The 21,204-nt window shown below is 42.9% G+C and overlaps 1 protein-coding gene across 1 annotated transcript in view; it reads left to right on the forward strand.

The window, feature by feature from the left end:
- The first annotated feature begins 1,267 nt into the window (after positions 1–1,267).
- LOC144893391 (uncharacterized) overlaps positions 1,268–21,204 on the forward strand; it is a 31,807-nt gene continuing 11,870 nt past the window's right edge. Inside the window, exons 1-3 of the mRNA XM_078783982.1 lie at positions 1,268–1,711; positions 1,957–2,099; positions 16,687–16,879. Coding sequence (XP_078640108.1) covers positions 16,751–16,879 — 129 coding nt within the window. The 5' untranslated portion in view covers positions 1,268–1,711; positions 1,957–2,099; positions 16,687–16,750. The remainder of the gene's footprint in view (positions 1,712–1,956; positions 2,100–16,686; positions 16,880–21,204) is intronic.

Below are 21,204 nucleotides of genomic sequence, written 5' to 3' on the forward strand. Positions count from 1 at the left end.
TAAATATGCTGCAGCGCGGCATTGCCGGGGCGCCTCAGGCGCCCGGCAATACCGCAGTGCAGCTCATTGAGGCTGCATTGGGAGGGAGACGTGTACACTAATTGATTGATTAATTGTATAATTAAAATCAATAAAAGATTATCACAAAATATTTTCATAATCAATTGGCTAATCGCATAACTAAACCACTAGTGCTTCATCCGAAGATGTATCTTTTAGAAATTTAATTAAATAAGTCATTTATAAAAAATTAAATAATTAATTGATTACTCAATAAATAATTAATCGATTAATCAATAAATAATTAATAGATGAAATGATTAATCAATAAATCAAAAATATCCTTGATAGCCACATCACTTGGTCACTCATGTCCAAATATTAGCTTCCCAGCTCAAAAGGTGCCTGAGATATTGGCCAAATGAGAAAGAAAATAAATAAATGATTAATAATGAAAATAAATAAATAATAATCATAAAAAAATTAAATTATTAATCAATTTGGTCAGAGAACACATAAACTACCACTATTTCATCAGAATCTGTAACTTAAAAAAAAAAATTTTTTTTGTCATTAATCGAATAATTAAATAATTAATCGATTAATTGATTAATTAATAAATCAAAAATATCCTTTGCAGCCAAATCACCTGGTCATTGGCATGTCCAAATATCAGCTTCCTAACTCAAAAGGTGCCTGAGTTAATAATGGTCAGAAGAGAAATGAAATTTAATTAATTAAATAAGTACTTAATTAAACGCTAATAATTAAATAACTCCTCAATTAATTGATTATTCAAAAAACAAAAAATACCGTATTTGACAAAGGACTTGCTCACTACTGTGCCGAAATTTCAGCTTCCTAGCTCAAAGGATGGCTGAGATATCGTCCGGACAACCAAGAAAACAAACAAACAAGAAAGAAACCAGAGTGAAAACTGAGTACTCTCTTTCAGCGTGCGTCACTGCCGAGCCCCCTTTGGTGCCCGGCAATGACGATTTGCAATGCCTGGAGATGGCATAGGAAAGGAGCGGTGTACAATTATCATTGATTCCCCTCCTTAAACACAGCATGGAGACTTCAATTGATTTCTGTTTGAAAACCCATCACGATGACATTTCTCTCAATAATTTTTCTCAACTTCAAATAGATAGAGGAAGGAAAAGAGTAACATGACGTGTCAGAAAAAAACCGAGTGGAAATAAACCCGCCAGACTTCCCTCGTCTCGAACCACTCCGCAAGTTCTGGTTTTAACAAATCTTTCTCACCCCAAACACAGAACACACAGTGTAGAGTCCATCAAGGTCGACCGGACAACACACCGTGAAGGGTCCACCAAGGCCGCCCGGACAACACACCGGGAAGGGTCCACCAAGGTCGCCCGTACAACACAACGTGAAGGGTCCACCAAGGTCGCCCGGACAACACACCGTGAAGGGTCCACCAAGGCCGCCCGGACAACACACCGGGAAGGGTCCACCAAGGTCGCCCGTACAACACAACGTGAAGGATCCACCAAAGGGTGCCCGGACAACACACCGTGAAGGGTCCACCAAGGTTGCCCGGACAACACACCGTGAAGGGTCCACCAAGGTCACCCGGACAACACAACGTGAAGGGTCCACCAAGGTCGCCTGGACAACACACCGTGAAGGGTCCACTGAGTTCGCCCGGACAGAAGGAGACCCCGTTGATCTGCGACTACCACAGGTGAGTCTTTGGATCTGCAATCAGAATATAAACAAATTGTTATGAAATTATTTGTGGGGAAAATACAATCGATTATTATGAATTAATTATAATAACAAGTGACCATTGATTTCAAACTTGTAATTGTACGTTTATCTTCATTTCACATCATATAAAATTATTACTCGCTTACCTGCACAAGGTACAGTGATCACCTTTTTTGAGGGTCGATGGAACTTTATGTACCTTCCTGTGTGTTCGTGAAGGTTACTGTTCGTTTTGAAGACCTTGTGAAGGACTGAAGTGGATTTGAGGGTGGGAAGAATGTCTGTGGCTGCGAACGTGAACCTGGATAGATCTCTCCGGGTCTTCATCACGGTTTTCTGCCTTTCCACACTTGTTGATGCAGGTGATTAAACTTGTTTATTCCAGATCGGGGTAACTCATCATCCCAAAATTACAAATCATAATATTCTCTGAGGTAGAAATACGTATATCCAACTTTTTTCATTTATTTATTATTCATTCGGGCTGAAAATGACACCTTATTTAAAATAGATGAGAGTAAATGAGGAATAAACGGAAGGTACCAGGAGTGATTTTCCTCTACTGGAAAATGATTGGAGGCATTTCTTTCGGAAGCTGCACTTATATGTACTGGAGAGTTCATAGAACACGATAACCTGCGCACTGTTCCAGTGTATACTTCAATTTTAATAAAGTAATGATTTTAAAGATCGGTTTTTTTTTTAAATCCAGAAGTTTAGCCCCACTAAAGCAGTCTTATACATCACACTTATACACTGTAATAAGACGTCGTTGAGTCACAGTTTAAAAAATGGAAGCTTTATTGATCACCATAGAACACGGGGTCAACTAGACCCGCATTCGGTAGAGCGCATACGTCCACCAGGCTGAACAGTTTACGTTTTGTGTCCCACTGATAGGCTCGGATCTGGATCTGGACCTGAACCAAAATCTAATCGGCTTGTTCTTGTCGCCTATCCAACTCATCAACCAAGTTTTGTCATAAGTCGTCCACAATTTTTTGAATATCAAGCTATGAATAGTTTTTGGCCCTATCTCTCAATGGTGAAGAATCACATAAAAATTCTCCGATCAAGATCGGGATCCGGATCTTCACCAAAATCGAATCATTCCGTCCTTGTCACACTCCCAACATGTCCACCAAATTTCGTCCATATGCGTCCACAACTTTTTGAGATATCCTGTGCACAAACAGACAGGGAAGAAAACATAACGTCCATTTACCTTTGGTGGTGGAGGTAATCAGCATCGACGTGGGCATGTCGCCAACCTCTTCTTCACCCTCTCATATGCCACGCCCTCTCATGCTATATATCGATATCGAGCATGGTTCTTGGAGGTATTACGATGGATGCGAAACTTTAAGCAAAAGAGGGATTCCCTATGGAGAATATTTTATTGCTAATATGACGTCATAGGTCACATGATATGGCAGCCACATTGGATTACAGGAAAAATTATGGATTTAATTTTCTCCAAAACCGCTCAACGAAAAAAAATCGAAATTTGGCATATGTCATCAACTCCCCATAGTGAATATAGGGTGATAACGATTAAGTCATCATTGAAGTTGTATTCCAGCCATAATTGGTTAAATTGAGATCTTTATCCCAAAAAAATAAATCAGAAACTTCATATATCTAACCAATAATGACCTGATACGAGGGAAGACTTAAATTTATAACGTACTTTCGACGTAATAACGTTAACGTAATTTATTCACGTAATTTATTCACGTAATTTATTCACGTAATTTATTCACGTAATTTATTCACGTAATTTATTCACGTAATTCATTCACGTATTCACGTATTTATTCACATAATTCATTTAATGTAATTCGTTAACGTAATTTATAACGTAACGAAATCCCTTTCAGTTCTATTTTAATTTAATGCCATTTTATTACCCTCGCCTGATGAGAGGGTATTGCATTTGAGTCCATTGGTCTGTCTCTTTGCTTGTCTGTCTGTCTCTTTGTTTGCCTCTTTGTCCGCACAGAATAAATATGATTTTCTCTGCAACCGTTGGTCCGATTGACAGGAAAATTTCACCATAGGTGCAACTCCACCTTTAGAATGTTTTAATGATAATTATGACGTCATTGGTCACGTGGTGCGGCCGCCATCGTGGAAAACCCAAAAAATTTGCACCTCTATATCTCCGAAAGCGCTGAATAGAAAAAATTGAGACATGGCTCATTGTAAAGAACTCTCCATGGGGAATAACATCTGTTAATGTTGATGTCCTAGGTGCCTCTATTATGACGTCATAATTTGACAAGTACAAAACTTCATTCGATCAAGATGAAATTTCTTGAGCATCATATGGGAATAAATTGGTGGAGAAAAAATAATAATGATGACATCGGTCACGTCGTTCGGCCGCCATATTTGTTTTAACACAAAAGCCTTAAAAACCACTGAAAATACATCTTGGCGAGGGTTTGCAATCTCTTATTGCTCTTTTTCTTGTTTTAATGGCAATAGATCCCCTATTAAAGAAAGAGTGACTTTGCAGATTATCTTTCTTTCAGAGGATCATTTACCATTTAGGGTATTTACTTCTTATTTGGTTTGAATTATCTTGCTGCCCACGCATTAAGCTATTTTTGTGCTGAAATTATCGATTACATTCCAAGTAGAATCGGGAGTTGTACCAAGTGACATCCTATGTTGTGATAATACTATATAGCTTCTTCTTCTTCTACATTAACTGGCCACCATTATCCCATCTTTCTTGTATGGTCGGTTGGGGAAATCTTGGCCCGACTCTTCACGAACCGGCTGGCCAGGCCTGACGTTTGACTAGTTAGGAATTTTTTGGCCATGGTCCCAGCAATAGCTCGCCTACTCTTTGCAAAGGATACCGTGGGATATTTAACGTCCACCAGTGAATGCTGGCAGACGGGACGCCCATTTAATGTCCATCGGAGGGATGGCACACACATTGATGAATGATCACACTTCCTGTGAAACAATGGGACGATTGTTTAAATTGGGTCAAGATTCGAACCCAGGCGAGACAGCTTAGAGGCGAGGTATCTCGACGCCATCCTGTCAGCCCACTATGATTATACGATCTTATAATGGGCAATCTCTTGTTACCTCCGCCACTGAAGGCGAATGGAGGTCATGTTTCCACCCCTGTCTGGCTGTCTGTTTGTCTGTCTGTCTGTCTGTCTGTTTGTTTGTTTGTCTGTTTGTGAACAAGATATCTCAAAAAGTTGTGGACGGATTCGGACGAGATTTGGCAGAGAGTTAGCATATGTGAAAAAGACAAAATCATTAGATTTTGGTGAAGATCCAGATCCGGCTAGTATAATTTTTGAAGTGATTCTTCACCATTGGGAGATCGGGCCAAAAACTATACAGAGCAGGATATCTCAAAGAGTTGTGGATGGATTTGGACGAAACTTGGTGGACCGGTTGGGTGTCTGTCAAGGACGATTTGATTCGATTTAATAATGAATTATTTAATTATTTAAATAATTATTTAATTATTATCGATTAATTAAGTACTTATTTATTTCCTCTCTCATCTGGGCATTATCTCAGGCACCTTTTGAGTTAGGAAGCTGTTATTTGGACATGCCAATGACAAAGTGATTTGGCTGTAAAGGCTATTTTTGATTTATTGATTAATCATTTAATCGATTAATTATTTATTGATTAATAAATTAATTATTTAATTTTTTTATTAATGACATGTAATTAAATTTCTAAAAGTTACATCTTTGGATGAAGCATTAGTGGTTTAGTTATGCTATTAGCCAATTGATTAAGAAATTATTTTACGATGTAAGCGCCTTTGGGCTTCATGAAAAGCGCTATACAAAATAAATGAATTATTATTATTATTATTATTTATTAATTTTAATTACGCAATTAATCAATCAACTATTGTACACCTCTCCCTCCCAATACAGTCTCAATGAGCTGCACGGCGGGATCGCCGGGCGCCCCAGCAATGCCGCGCTGGAGTGTATTTATTTATTTGGCATGGGGGCGGTGTACTTTGAATGCATCTGTAGTTGCATGTTTATGTATTGGATTAATGTACAGCATTATTGGTATTATCGGAAAAAAGGAAAACAGCATAAATGCATGCTATAAACCAGAACGGTGCTCGATAGAGCGCATACCTCCACCAGGCTGAACAGTTTACATTTTGTATCCCGATACATTTTGTATACGGTCGGATCTGGATCTGGACCTGAACTAAAATCAATTTGGCTTGTTCTTGTCACCTAACCAACTCATCAATCAAGTTTTCTCATTAGTTGTCCACCACTTTTTGAAACATCAAGCTATATATCATTTTTGGCCCTTTCACTCAATGGTGAAGAATCACTTAAAAATTCTCGAATTCAGATTTGGATTCGGAGCGTCATCAAAATCGAATCATTTTGTCACATACCCAACCTCTCAACTTAATTTCACCCAAATCCGTCCAATCTTTTGAGATATCCTGTTCACAAACAAACACAGACAGACAGACAAACGAATGAAAAATCACTCATAGAGTGACACTTGGCAAAAGAGAACAAAGTAGCATGGCACTCAGTGGAGCATCCTTTTGACCTCAAAAATAATTAGTGGTTGAATTCAGTGACCTGATATGCAAACCATCTTCAAAGTATAAGTTAATCGGATGAAAATTGACAATTTTAGAAATTCGGCCTATGTTGAAATTTTGGCCTACGTTGACCTCAAAATTTGTTGGTGGTTGCTTTTAGTAAGGTGTTTGATGAAAATCCTTTTCAAATTTCACGCCAATCGGATGAAAATTGAGGATTTTAGGAATTTGAAAAAAGTGGTTGACCTTTGGACTATGTTGACCTAATGACCGATGTTGATCTTAAAAATAGTTAGTGGTTGAATTCAGTTCGCTGATATGAAAATCCTATTCAAATTCCAAGTCAATCAGATGAAAATTGAGGATTTTAGAAATTTGAAAAAAGTGGTTGACCTTAGGCCGATGCTGATCTCAAAAATAGTTGTTGGTTGAATTCAGTTAACTGATATGTAAATTCCATTCAAATTTCAAGTGAATCGGATGAAAATTGAGGATTTTAGAAATTTGAAATTGTTGATGACCTTTCGCCTATGTTGCTCTTTTGGCCAAAGGTGATCTCAAAAATAGTGGGTAGTTGAAGTCAGTTGGCTGAAATGAAAATCCTATGCAAATTTCAAGTCAATCGGATTAAAACTGAGGATTTTAGACATTTAAAAAAAAGTGTTTGACATTTGGCCTATGTTGACCTTTTGGCCTACGCTGATCTCAAAAATTGTTGTTGGTTGAATTCAGTTAGCCGATATGAAAATCACATTCAAATTCCAAGTCAATCAGATGAAAATTGAGGATTTTAGAAATCTGAAATTGTTGTTGACCTTTGGCCTATGCTGATCTTTTGGCCAATGATGATCTCAAAAATAGTTAGTGGTTGAATTCAGTTTGCCGATGTTTGAATCCTTTTCAAATTTCAAGTCAATCGGATGAAAATTAAGGATTTTAGAAATTTGAAATTGTTGTTGACCTTTGGCATATGTTGACCTTTTGGCCTATGCTGATCTCAAAAATAGTTGGTGGTTGAATTCAGTTTGCTGACTGTTAAGGATTCGTCACTTCCATCGTTGTGGTTTTCATCCAATGTGAACATTTTTGATTCCATGTACTATTGTTGTCGTTTAAGGGAAAATGGAGATTATTATTTCCAAAAGGTACAAAGTTAATGTTTTAAATGAAACCGGAACTGGACGACGACGACGAGGAAGAGGAGGAAAGAAAGGCGGAGCGAGTAAGTCGGAGAAGAAGCCTAGGTTTTTTTTTTTGTTTTGTTTTTTGTATACTGAACCGAGGCTCGTGAAAGAGCTAACATTTATTACACAAACAAATCAACCAGACAAACAAAATATATAAAAAGAGGGAGCGGAAGACAAGATGGGGAGAGAAGGGGAAGCACACAAACACAACATTTGAGAGCAGGGAGATGTGTGGGAGGGAGAGGGCTTGGGGGGAGGAGGCGTGGGAAGGGGGGGGGGGAGGAGGCGTGGGAAGGGGGGGGGGGGGAGAAGTATAAAACACAAGGACACCAAGGACTTCCAGGACAGAAGTTGGTATTTCAGAAAAGTGGATTTGGGTGAAATTAGCGGGGGTAGAAAAGATCAAGGTTTTGGATGGGGGAAGATAAGAGATGGTGGTGAACAGCTGTTTTAAAGACCTGGAGGGTGGAGTGGGATTGAAGAGAGTGAGGGAATTTGTTCCAGAGGTGGGAGAAAAGAGGAATGAAGGAGTGAAGGTGAGCAGAGAGTCTTGATTTTGGCAGTTTAACCATAAGAGGGTTGCAGGCAGATCTTGTGCGACCTGCAGGAATATTTGGGGGACAGAGCCCAGAGAGTGCTGGGGAGGCAAGGCCAGAGAGGAGTCAGTAGAAGACGGAAAGACCACCAACCTGCCTGCGGTGAGCGAGTGAAAGGCCCTTGGAGGTAGCTTCATCGAGGGAGATTCCAATGATTCTGAACGCTTTGGTTTCAACAGCGTGAAGACGAGCTAGGTGTGAGGCAGGAGCACCAGCCCAGAGGGGAGAGCAGCATTCCATTGAGCTGCGGATGAAAGCCTTGTATGTGGTGAGGAGCTCAGGTGTGCCAAGGAAGGACATCGCATGACGGAGGATGCCCAGTCGGCAACTGGCTTTGGAGGCCAGCTTGGAAATGTGGTTTTCCCAGGAAAGATCATGGCAGATAGTGAGACCCAAAAGCTTGAGTGACAGAACTTCTTGGAGAGGAATATTCAGAAAGTGGATGGGAGGGTTGTCCAGTCGGTCTTTTCGGAGAGACATCGTAAGAGTGTGAGATTTGTCAGGATTGAAAGACATGTTCCACTTGTTTGCCGAGTCTGTGATTTTGTCCAGGTCTGCAGAGAGTGAGGAGGCTGCAGACTGCCGATCTGAGGGATGGGGAATGGAGCGACAGAGAGTAGAGTCATCAGCAAAGAGATAGAGAAGATTTTCAACAGAGTCAGAGACATCATTGATGAAGACCAGAAAAAGCACAGGGCCTAGAACATTGCCTTGGGGAACTCCAGCCTGAACAGGAAGAGGAGATGAGAGAAACCCATTCAGGGCCACACGGTGACTATGACTAGAGAGGAAGTCCGCCAGCCATGCATGGAGATTTCCATGGATACCAAAGGAGGAGGGTTTGGTGAGCAGAGCGGGGGTGCCAGACCCTATCGAAGGCATGTGATATGTCAAGGGAGACAGCTCTAATTTCCTGTTTGGCATTGAGGACCTCCATCCATTGTTGAGAAAGCAGAAGCAGCATGTCCAGAGTAGAGTGACCAGGTCTGAAACCAAATTGATGATCAGAGATCAAGCCATTGGAGAAGAGGAAAGATTTCATATCTGAAGCAATGATGGAATCCATGACTTTGCTGATAATTGGGAGAAGGCTGATTGGTCTGTAGTTGCTAGGATCTGTTTTTGCACCTTTTTTGTGCAAAGCGGTGATGTTGGCTGATTTCCAAGCAGATGGCAGATGACCTTGAGCAAAAGAGAGGGTGAAGAGAACAGAGAGAGGGAGCGAAAGAGCGGAAGAACAGGATTTTAGGACCCGTGGGCTGATGCCGTCAGGTCCAGTTGCAGAATCAGAGTCGAGGGTTGACAGAAACGTTTCCACCTTGTCAGGAGGAAAGGACACAGAGTCCAGGAGCAGCTGGGTAGTGGGTACGGCTGGGTATGTTGGGTACAGAGAGGGATGGGTTTGGGACACAAGATTTAGAGGCAAACACAGAGTTGAGGCATTCAGCTTTTTCACGTGCGGAGTCGGCCGTGTAGCCGTTTGAGGTGAGGGAGGGGATGGAGGGGGAACAAACACCAGAAACAGATTTGACCAGACGCCACCAGGATTTGGAAGAGGGAGACAGATAAGAGAGTTCGGGCTTGAGAACGGAGAGATATTGTTTCCTGGCTCTCCTGAGGGTGGACACACACTTGTTTCGGGCTTTGTGAAAGGAAATGAGATTTCCTTCCGTTGGATTTGCTTTCCAGGAGACGAAAGCAAGTTGTTTCTGGGCAACAGCCTCACAACAAGATTCCATGTACCATGGACGGGAGGAAGGGTATGACAACTGAAGACGAGATGGGATAAATCTGTGCATATGAGAGAGAGCAATTTACTTTGGAAGAATTCCCAGGATGAGTTGATGTCAGAGGCGGTAGAGATGGGAGACCAGTCCAGATGATTGATGGCTGCTTGAAGACCGTGCCAGTTGGCCTGATTGAAATGCCAGACTCGTCGACACTGAGGAGGCTCTCTGAGAATGGTCAGAGAGATGTCCACTTTAACAAGCACATGATCAGATGAGCCGATTGGAGCAGAAGAAGAGCAGCAGACATTTTCAGGGAAGTTAGTCATAACCAAGTCCAGAAGAGAAGATGCTATGTTGACTGAGATCCGGGTCGGGAAATTGACAGATTGTGTCAGTCCCAGTGAGTCGCAGAAGTCCTTTGCTGAAGAGCCATGGCTGGTGTAAGAGGAACCCACACCCAGCCAGCTGGCATAATGACGGTTGAAGTCACCACATATGAGGAAGAGAGAGTTGGGATGAGTGGATAAAAGTTGGTCCATGTTGTCAGACAGGGAGATGTAAATGGAGTCATCACTGTTTGGAGGATGGTACAGAACACATATGAACAAAAGTTGAGAGTGGATAGGAAGCCATAGCCAGAGGTACTCCTGGGGGTGGGGTGGAGAGAGGGCAGTGCAAGGAGAGTGAGGAAGAGAGTTTTTGATAAAGATAGCAACCCCACCTCCAGGACGAGGCTCAGGTCTATCATGCCGGAGGAGGGAGTAACCAGAGGTGCGTGCGATTTGCACTTCTGGAAGCAGAAGAGCTCCCTTTCCGATCTCTTCCGGTCGTTCGGTTTGGACTCTTCTCTTCTCGGAAGCTCTTCTGCCTCTTCCTGTTATCCAGCGGAAGAGGAGGAGGAAGAAGAGGCGGAAGAGGCGGAAGAGGCGGAAGAGTAGAGGTTATACTTACGCAGCAAAACTTGCAAGTGAAAACACAATCTGGATATTTGCATCAACTTGTGAGGTAGTGTCATCTTTGTCTAAATCTTCCATCATGAGCGCGGGTAATACATGTTTGGCCGCCATCTTGCTTCTCTTCTGCCTGTTCGGCGCAAAGCAATCTTCCAGAAGAGGCTTCTGTCTTCGGAAGAGACCAAATCGCACGCGCCTCAGGAAGAGGTATTAAAGAATCAGAGATATCTTGAAGGAGGAAAGTTTCTGTTGAGCAGATTACGTTTGATTTGTCAGAAGCAACCTGTATGGAGAGATCAGTCAGGTTTGAGCGAAGGCCCCGGATGTTTGAGGTCCATCCCGTTGAGGAAGAGGGAGGGGGAGCATCAGATACAAGAGAGGGGAGAGGTAGTGTAAGATGAGGGAGGAGAGGAGTAGGTAGGGAGAGCTGTTGCCAGTGTGTCAGAGATGGCAGAAGAGCTAGGAGAAAGGGAAGGATGAGGAAGACAAAAGGTTTGAAGGTGATGGGAAGAGGCACAGTAAGGTGTTGTTTGAGGAGGGGGGGGGGGGGGGGGGCAGAGCATAGTCGAAGGTTGGAGGAGGTGGAGGTATGTGATGGAAGGGAGAGGACGTGGGGAGGAGGCAGCTTTGAGGAGGAGGAGGTGGTAGGGGGGAGATTTGGAGAGGAATTGTAGGGGGAGGAGATTAGAAGGGTGGGGGAGGAGATTAGAAGGGTGGGCGAGGAGGGAGTTTTGAAGGGGAGGGGTGAGGGGGGAGTTTTTAAGCGGAGAGGTGAGGGGGAGTTTTGAAGGGGAGATGTGAGGCGGGAGTTTTGAAGGGGAGGGGTGAGGGGGGAGTTTTGAATGGGAGGGGTGAGGAGGGAGTTTCGGATGGGAGGGGTGAGGGGGGAGTTTAGAAAGTGGACGATTGATGAAAAACACATTTGTTATAACCTGGGTTTATTGTGATTTTCAAGTCAAAGATCCGTTTGAGAACCTCAGAGGAGGGGTGAAATGAAGGTGTTTCGAGAATATAGGGAGGAATGACTGTAAGAGATTGAATTTTTTTTTGAAGTGGATTGATTTGAAGAGGAAATTGAAAAAAGCCTTTTATATAGGAAGAAAAACAGCGTGTTGTAATAAACCACTGGATAAAACACTGCAGGGGAAAGTTTAAACATATTTAAACAAAACCGTGAAAACCAATCTGGGAAAAGGCCCTGAAGTCAGGGCATGGATCAGAGAATGGAGAAAGGGTTAAATGAGATGAAGGAAACTAGAATTGGAAGGGCGAGTTACGGCTGGAGATGGAAGAAAGAGGTGGAAGAGAAGGAGATAAAGGGGGTGGGGCGGGGAGAGAAGGAAATAATATTTTTTGGTTTGTTTGTTGTTGTTTTTTTTGTATATAGAACGTTAAACAAAGGATAGATGTTTGGGGAAGTTAGGGGGAGAAAAGTAAATCTAAGAAATAAGCAATACAGTGAAGGAAATAACTTAAATACACAAAAAACCGCCTGGGTGAGGGAAGCCTCAAGTTACCAGGCCGCACACGCTGTGTGAGCAGAAAACGATTTAGTTATACACTAGTTTGCAAATTGCAAACCAAGATTAACTCGAAAACACACAGTAACACATAAACCATGAAATAACGAGCGGAAATTTGACAAAGACACAAATTGGAAAAATACTTAAAACTTTGATGCCGTGCAGATGTCGAAGTCGCAACCTTGCTCAAGGGACCGGTAGCGGAATTTCCCTTTTCCCCCTTTTAAAATCATTGATTCTTTAAACACTTTAGACCCCTTTATGACCCGAAAAAAAACATTAACCGCCTTAGATAATTCGAAAATTTTTCTCCCAAAATCGGTTTTGACAACCTTTTCTGTGCACCATTTGTGTTGCATCACAAGTTGCGATGATGAATCTAAACTGATATCTCAAATTGAAACTGATGTTGAAACATGAAACTGAAACTACTGATCTATGGATCATTGAATGGGAAACCAGAATGAAACACTGTGGGAAATTGCTGAAAGCATAGCTATGGTGAATATTGAGAGAGGGGGAAGGTCGGAGCTGAAGAAACGATGTGGAGATAGATAGGTGTCTGGAAGTGGTTGGTTGGTATGGAAAGAACTTTGGTGATCTTCCTTCAGGCTGTAGGCCCAAAACATGCCTAAACCGTTTCCAGCTGAGCTTTCATAATATCACCTTCACTCCCGAGCAGTACTTCGGAGGTACAACAAGTATGGATTGGAAATCTTAGCTGATAGAATGTAATGAGGTTGTCGAGGTTACCAGCTGCACCCATTGCGACATTTGCTCATTGAATATTTACACTGAATTCCCATTTCTATCAATACACACTCCAAAGTAAATTGCTCTTTTCAGGTGAGACATTTATGCACCCCCCGTCATTGACGGGTACCTTTGCTAGTTATAAATAAACCCTTCTGCCCCCAGCCTTGCTGGCTCTCTTGCTCCCTCCTCCCTATCTCAGTTCCACACCCACCCCTACCCTGAGCAATGCCAGGTAAACCTGCTAGTTACCAATAACATCGTAGAGTGCTCGCCAAGTAGCTTAATCACTCAATCAAGCACTCCAACAAAACAATTGTAAGGAAAAGCTGGTTTGGCAAGCGATTAGCGATTCGTACTTATGAATATCAGGAATGCGGTAACGAGCGCTTGGAGTTCACTCGTCCCGTCATTGCTTTAAGCATTATAATTCTCAGCATTTTTTGCCTTCATATACTAGGAGATTTCCCCATGGAATACCCATGCTCGTTTGCAGAAGTCTTCATGTCGATCCTGCTGGTTTATTCATTGCAAGGGGGGAAATAAAATAGCACAACATTTTTAGCAGATGAAGCACCGTTTGAGGCACTGCATGTCGCACAACAGGCACGTGGAGTTCAAGTTTGAAGAAGAAGAATGATCAGAAACAGATTGTTTTTCCGTAATGTTTTCTGAGTTTGCAGAAACTAAATAAAGCTAGATGCACCGCACATTGCACCACAGACACATGGGGTATGAGAAAGAAGAAGAATTTTTTTAAAATCAGAAGCACATTGTTCCTCCAAAATGTTTTCCGAGTTTGTGGAAATTTAATAGAGGCACGAACGCAGGCGTTTATAAGCATTGCGATTTGTATTGAGGCACAACCAGGTAGCACAAGTAAATCGGGTTAATTCACCTGGGTATTGTGCAGCTCTTGGATCTTTACTTCCAGGTCACATGACAAATTTTCAGGACGATACCCTCACTCAGGAAAATGTTTGTCGATGGAATCCTTGGGAGAAGCATTGGTCAGTAAACAATGACAGGTATCGGAAGAAGAGATGGCACCTTAACTCATTATAATGAAGATGGCAGTTGATAAAGGAACGCAAAATAGAGAATTGATGATAGGGAAGATCTCGATTCTCACTGAATCCTGGAATTTGAATCAGAACCATCATTTAACAAACTCGATCTCTGCTTTCCCATAAGGGTATTTAACAAAGCCTGATAGGTTCCTCAAGCTCACATAAATCATCCATAAGGAAATATTTGAGGATTTACTTCAATATTGCCTGAAGTTTTCCCATAAGGACATCCTTAATTTGAGGATAGTTGCATATCAAAGTATTAATTAAGTTTGTCCTTAAAACCTTACTTAAACTCAGGGGAGCACACCCCTGTCCTTAAACACCAAACTTTGAGTTTACAATTGGCACTCTTCATTCATTGCAATTGGTCACGAAGACAGAACAATACTTCCGCAATTGAGAAATACTGTGTTCAAAAAGTATCCGACCTTTATTTTTCGTGCGTAAAAAAAAAGAAGCTAGGGAGGCGTTGATTGGTGCACGTATGTAGGCGATCCTAATGCACACGCGTGAATTTTTTCCCACCTGCAGAAGCCGTCATTCGACGGCAGACCGCCGATGAGTGAGGACATGTAAGTGAGCGCCGTCGGATTTTCGTTTTTGACAAAATGACGGAAAAACTTGAACAATGCTACTGCATCAAATTTTGTGTAAAGTTTGGCGATTCCCAAGTGGAAACGATCCGCAAGATTCAACACCGTTCATTCCATTATGAAGGAGGATTTGGGCTTCAGGAGAATCTCAGCGAAGTTCGTACCAAAGCTGCTAACGATTGAGCAGAAGCAACTCCGTTTGGAGATCGCACAGGACATGCTGGAGACTGTGAACAGTGATCCCAGCTTCCTCAACACAGTGATCACTGGCGATGAGTCCTGGGTTTATGGGTACGACCCAGAAACCAAGTTGCAGTCATCACAATGGAAGCATCCAACATCCCCGAGGCCAAAAAACACAAAATTTGATGCAGTAGTGTTGTTCAAGTTTTTCCGTCATTTTGTCAAAAACGAAAATCCGACGGCGCTCACTTACATGTCCTCACTCATCGGCGGTCTGCCGTCGAATGACAGCTTCTGCAGGTGGGAAAAAATTCACGCGTGTGCATTAGGATCGCCTACATACGTGCACCAATCAACGCCTCCCTAGATTCTTTTTTTTTACGCACGAAAAATAAAGGTCGGATACTTTTTGAACACACTACGTACATTGTTAAACACGCTTTAAGCAGCAGACAGGTGACTTGGATAACATTTTCATTCTTTCATGACATTCAGAATATTTTGCTTGTTGTTTTGCACTCGTATTTCATTTTCATAATTTCACACTTTCACCATTCTCGAAAAGTTTCCAAACATTTACTGCACACATTGATGCATTTTCAATAAAATGCTCAATGAGATTTGGATGAATTTTATACAAGAATCGTTTTATTCCTCCTTCATCCCGAATAACGTGTTCTCCATGCAACATATAACAAAGCCTGTATGTTGCAATATATCAAGCATCATTTAAAATCGTCACAAGCGTCACTTCACCGCCATCTTGCTTTTGGACGCCTCTTCCTATCTCTAATCGGATTGGTTGCCTGGCATAGCAACGGCTCCTAAATATTTTCTCAATCTTAAATAAATCTTTCCTTGAGGATTTCCTATGGGTTGTTTATGCAACAGCCCTTAAGGAAATCCTTAGTTAAGGAATCACAGTGTACTCGGGTGGTTCTTAAAAATGAAAGTTAGAAAAGTCATGCTCCTAACACTTACATGTTTTTGTATGTATGCAAACCCCCTTGTGGTGAAATTTTAAGCCATTTCTCCTAAATATAGGGGTTGCACACGGAGTTTGTAATTTCAGATATTTGGCTCGCATAAATGTTTGGAGTTGTTTATTTATTCTCCACTGCTATACTTGTGATTTTGACCATTACAGTTGACCTATGACGTTGCTATGTACTGCACATTTTCAAGTTGTTTTTAAGTTAATTGAATACAGTACAGCTGTACTCTGGAGTATGCAGTTGCTCTCATTGCAGAGTACAATCGTTTCCTGATGAGGGATGAACAGCAAACCCAGTATCTGCTTCAAGTTGTGACAGAACATCGCAAGAGGTTTCCCGATTGCAGGAAATCAACGCTTGTCGGGCACAAACATTGAGTGGCTGGCAACCACGAGTCACTGTGCAACCCCTAAAACTTGATGTATTCAAAAATTATTTCACGGGCAGAAGTGTTACCTCAATACCAAAACAATTAAAGGGCTAGGAGGAAAACAATTCAATATTTTTTTTTGGCCTTATGCAGCTAAGAACCACCCTACAGTGTACCTGAAGGTAATTTAGCTTTCCTAAAGGATAAGGGATTTTATGCAACTGAGCCATAAACCTTAAATAAAAACTGAAGCATCGACGCCATTACCAGAAGTAGTTTTCACATATATACGTTTTCTATTCTTGATAAACATTTTACCGTTTTCTTTCTCCCTCCACAGATCTCCCAACTTCCCGGTTCATACCAGAGTTCCCCATGGATGATGAAATCATTTCCTTCTCTTGTACCGTTCAGAGCCATTTCACCCTCTCTCTCTCTGCACAATGTTCGGGAATTGGAACAAAAGAGGGTGAAAGAGATGGAGAGCAAACAACTGCGGAACTTACATTCAAAGCTTCTGCCTCGTACAACGGAGCATCATGTTCCTGTGACGGGGATTTTGATGGGAAAATCTTCAAATCAGGAAAAAGAACCCTGTATGTACAATGTGAGTAACACAAACAGGTTAAGAGCCCGTACCTGGCGTTTATTACCTTGTTATGGACAAAAAGATCGTTCAGATGGAATGATTCGTGGTTGTTGTTTGTTTGAGATGAACCAGACCCTGTCAATCAAATACCCTCTGCACAAGCTCCAGCAGTTTCAGCAACTCTTCTTGTTAAACTCAGCATGGGATTCTTACTTTAGAAATAGAAAAAGAAGAACAACAACCATTTTTCAACTTTAATATAAAAGATTCAAGCCTCAGTTCAAATCTCGCCCCAGCTTCAACCTGCCATCCTGGTGTTATACAAAGGCAGTGTGATTGGACGATAAGCCAGGTGTCCTGCTCTATCGTACTTAGTCAAACGTCAAGCATGGCCAGTCGGTTCGTGAAAGTTCGTGAAAGCCAGCCCCACGAGGTGGAAATAATTTTGGCCATGATGGAACAACAAAGAATACAATCAAATTTTCACACACCTCTATTGGGGCCTAAAAAAGAGCTCTAACTTACTTGTATTGACATATCTAGATACTGATGGCTCGTTCAGGAAATGCAGATGAGATGCTAAAGCTGAAACAAACAGGGAACTTTATTTGTATTTAATATTCCACGATTTAAGTCTCATGTAGGAGCTTCAACATAAACCACATGCAGGAGAAGAACATTAGGAAACATTAAATATAGGATGGTTATGGTTCGTGTAAATGGGGGAAATCTATTTGCAGGACGTGTGTGCAATTGCATGATGGGAACCAAAACTAAGGAACATATTGATCAGGTGGGAGTGCAATTCAGGTAAACATGGTTCTGATTGATTATTCGCTAACAGGTGAAGAGCTTAAGCTCTCATACCATGCTTGCAGAATTGTTTTCTTCAAAACGATGAGACCATGTACACTCTTTGCCCCTACCTCCCCTGGTTGTTGGTTATCTCGGACATCTCAATTTGGAGAATGGCATCAACTTTATACAAGTGTGTCCAAGGAAATTGAAGCACAGAAGGGGGCGATCTGTCCCACCTTACCGGAGTTGTGTCCACGTTTATTTTTACACTTCCTTTTGTCTATATACTCCCAAGTCGGAGTTTGTTCTCGTATTGATCGGTTCCACAGCTCTGCTCCTTCAACCTGAATCAAAGTTCAGTTTTAAGAACGGAATCCATCGCGTTTTTATAATATTGATTTAATTAGCTGACTGGCAAAAGGACCCGTCGTTGCAGGACAACAAAGAGTCGCCTTGCGCTGGGAATATGAAGAGAGGTGGGAGCAGAGGGAAGGGAAGAGGGGAGGCAAGGGGGACGGAGGGGGAGGGGAGAGGGAGAAAGAAGGGGGGAGGCAAGGGGGAGGGTGGGGAGCGGGATGGGTGGGGGAGGGAAGAAGAGAGGGGGAGTGAAGGACGGAGGTGGGGGAAGGGTATGGGGGTGAAGGGGAAGGAGAGGGACAGGCGAGGAAGAGGGCAGGGGGAAGGGAAGGGGGAGTTTCTAATAAATAAAACTCATCGGATGTCTGTCTGTTCGCGTTTTTGCAAAGACCGCTGGGGCAGCAACCAACAAATTTGACGCACAGACAAAGTCAGACCCGGGGATTGTCCACAAGAGCGTTCACTGCCTGTCCTTTGGTCAATACAGGTACGATGGCGCTGGCCAAGCCGTGCGGTCCAGGCAGTGTCGGGACCTCGATAGGAGCAGGTCGAGGCTCGCACATTGAAGTGATTCCGGCCAGCGTCGTTCGGGAATGCCGCGCGGCAGACTTCGAAGAAATGTCCTTTCCAGGCACATGCGTGGTATGTGGCATCTCGTGCCGGGCACACAGATCTGGGATGGTTCTGATTTCCGCAGAAGAAGCACTTAGCATTACCCCCGGCCGAGGCGGTCGCCACCAGACTCGTACCTTCGGCTCCGAGGGCTTCCGTCGGCCCCGACTCCAACGGAATATCAGCAGCAGGTCGCTCCACAGTAGCGACGTTCTCCAGGGGTCTCTCCCCGGCGAGACCAGCTGTGACATAAGGGTGACCATACTCCTCCGATCGAGTTTGGGCCTGATGGAGTACGAGAGCCAGGTCGTAAGCCTGTTGTAGTCAGTGTCAGCTTCTCCAGCAAGTGTTGACGTATCGTCGGGGAGTAAATCCTAGACACGAACGTGTCTCGCAGGAGATCGTCACACACCTGCTCGTGCGTTCGGACCTCGCGAGAGCAATCCTTGCCCAGACGACGAAGTTCTTGAACGAAATGGTCGAGGGGTTCCGAAGGATCCTGCCTCCTCGTAGCAAGCTTGTATCGAGTATACACGACACTCCGAGACTTGATGTAGATCCCTGTCAGTGCCGCTATTGCGTCGTTGTATGTCCCAGGGTAGCCGCCCAGCAAGCTCAGCCAATGCGTGAGTTGGCTCGGTGCGTCCACCGACTGAGGATGTCCCCCGAAGGTGGGTAGTTGCAGGAGCTTGTGCATCATCTCGATTCAGAACGATGACAGGAGAGGATTTCGATTAAGTGTTGTAAAAATCAGAGTATACAACAGTGTCTCCAATCTGAGTTTAATCGAAATCAATCTCAGACAGCATCGAAAAGGGAAACCAGCAAACATGGTGTTAGTAACACTGCAGGTGGATACAGGTGATATCGATGCAAGCAAGCAAGCAACACACAATGTAATACCCTTACCATTCTAGTTAGGCATGTGGATGCCATAGGATTAAATGTCACAGGACTGCCCTCCACTCTAAGCGGGCAAGCTCTTATAGGAGCCACGTAGTGGACAGGAGATGGAATAACACCTGGGTTGTAACTTAGATGACAATTTCACTTCAACCATCATTTAACAAACTCGAACAATCATTTAACAAACTCGAACCATCATTTCACAAACTCGATCCCTGCTTTCCCACGAGGGTATTTAACAAAGTTTGATAGGTTCCTTAAGCTCACATATATCATCCTTCAGGAAATATTGCCTGAAATTTTCCCATAAGGACATCCTTAATTTGAGGATAGTTGCATATCAAAATATTAATTCAGTTTGTCCTTAAAACCTTACTTAAACTCAGGGGAGCACACCACTGTCCTTAAACACCAAACTTTGAGTTTGCAATTGGCACTCTTCATTCTTTGCAATTGGTCACGAAGACAGAACAATACTTCCGCAATTGAGAAATGATTGTACATTGTTAAACACACTTTAAGCAGCAGACAGGTGACTTCGATAACATTTTCATTCTTTCATGACATTCAGAATATTTTGCTTGTTGTTTTGCACTCGTATTTCACTTTCATAATTTCACCATTCTCCAAAAGTTTCCAAACATTTACTGCACACATTAATGCATTTACAATTAAATGCTCAATGAGATTTGAATGAATTTTATACAAGAATCGTTTTATTCCTCCTTCATCCTGAAGAACGTGTTCTCCATGCAACATATAACAAGCATGTATGTCGCATTATATTGCTACGTTTATGGGGGGGTAGGCAATGCAATACCTTAGGGCCAGGTTTAATTGTATAGGATAGTGTGCTCCGAATGTCGCGATGAAGAATAAGAACCACACGCACCATAAGTAGGGATCCGTTAGACCGGATGTCGTGTAAGAGTGTATCTTTGTACCCATGACGAGGGGTGGGATTAATGGTAAATCCCCTGTATGTAAACCCCTCTGTCGTTCCCCTCTGTTCCTTATGACACTGCAGTACACACACCACAGAACCAAGCCCAGCAATCGGCGTGCATTATAATGCAAAATAAAATAACCAAGACATTGAACAATACCGCTGGCGCCGCCATCTGCCACATCGCAACACCAAGCAGGCAGGTCCGTGAGGCCACAACCCGAGGGGTGGTGATTGGTTCGAGCAAGGACTGCTGAGATGGGACTCTTGTATTGGAGATACGCAGATACGTAGATACGCAGACGTCATCGGATGAGATAAGAGCCCTGGAAACAAAGGATTTGGAGTCCCGACATTTTGTCCTCTTGAGCTGAGACCTTGAAGGTGAACAGTCACAGCTACAGTTCTTACAGTAAGAGTAAGTAAGAGTCACTACAGTAAGAGTCACAGCTCTTACGTTGGGGCAGTCATCGCGAACAGCCGCATATATATCTCTCGCTTCTGGATTTCATTACGAACGGCTGCATATATTTTCTTCTCCTTCCGACTTTGATAGCGAACAGTGGGAGGTTTCGTGGTCCTTGGCTTTCATCGGTTCGCGCGGCTGCATTGTCCTTTCACTGGTTTGTGGTGCTGTGTGAAGCGGACAACGAGGATGGAGCCAGCCTGCTCATTTCGCGCTCGATGGCTGGAGTGAACGAACTGCGCCCAGGGCCTGCCTTCC

The sequence above is a fragment of the Myxine glutinosa genome, chromosome 8 (assembly GCF_964187855.1).
Source record: "Myxine glutinosa chromosome 8, kmMyxGlut1.1, whole genome shotgun sequence".
NCBI classification, from domain to species: domain Eukaryota; kingdom Metazoa; phylum Chordata; class Myxini; order Myxiniformes; family Myxinidae; genus Myxine; species Myxine glutinosa.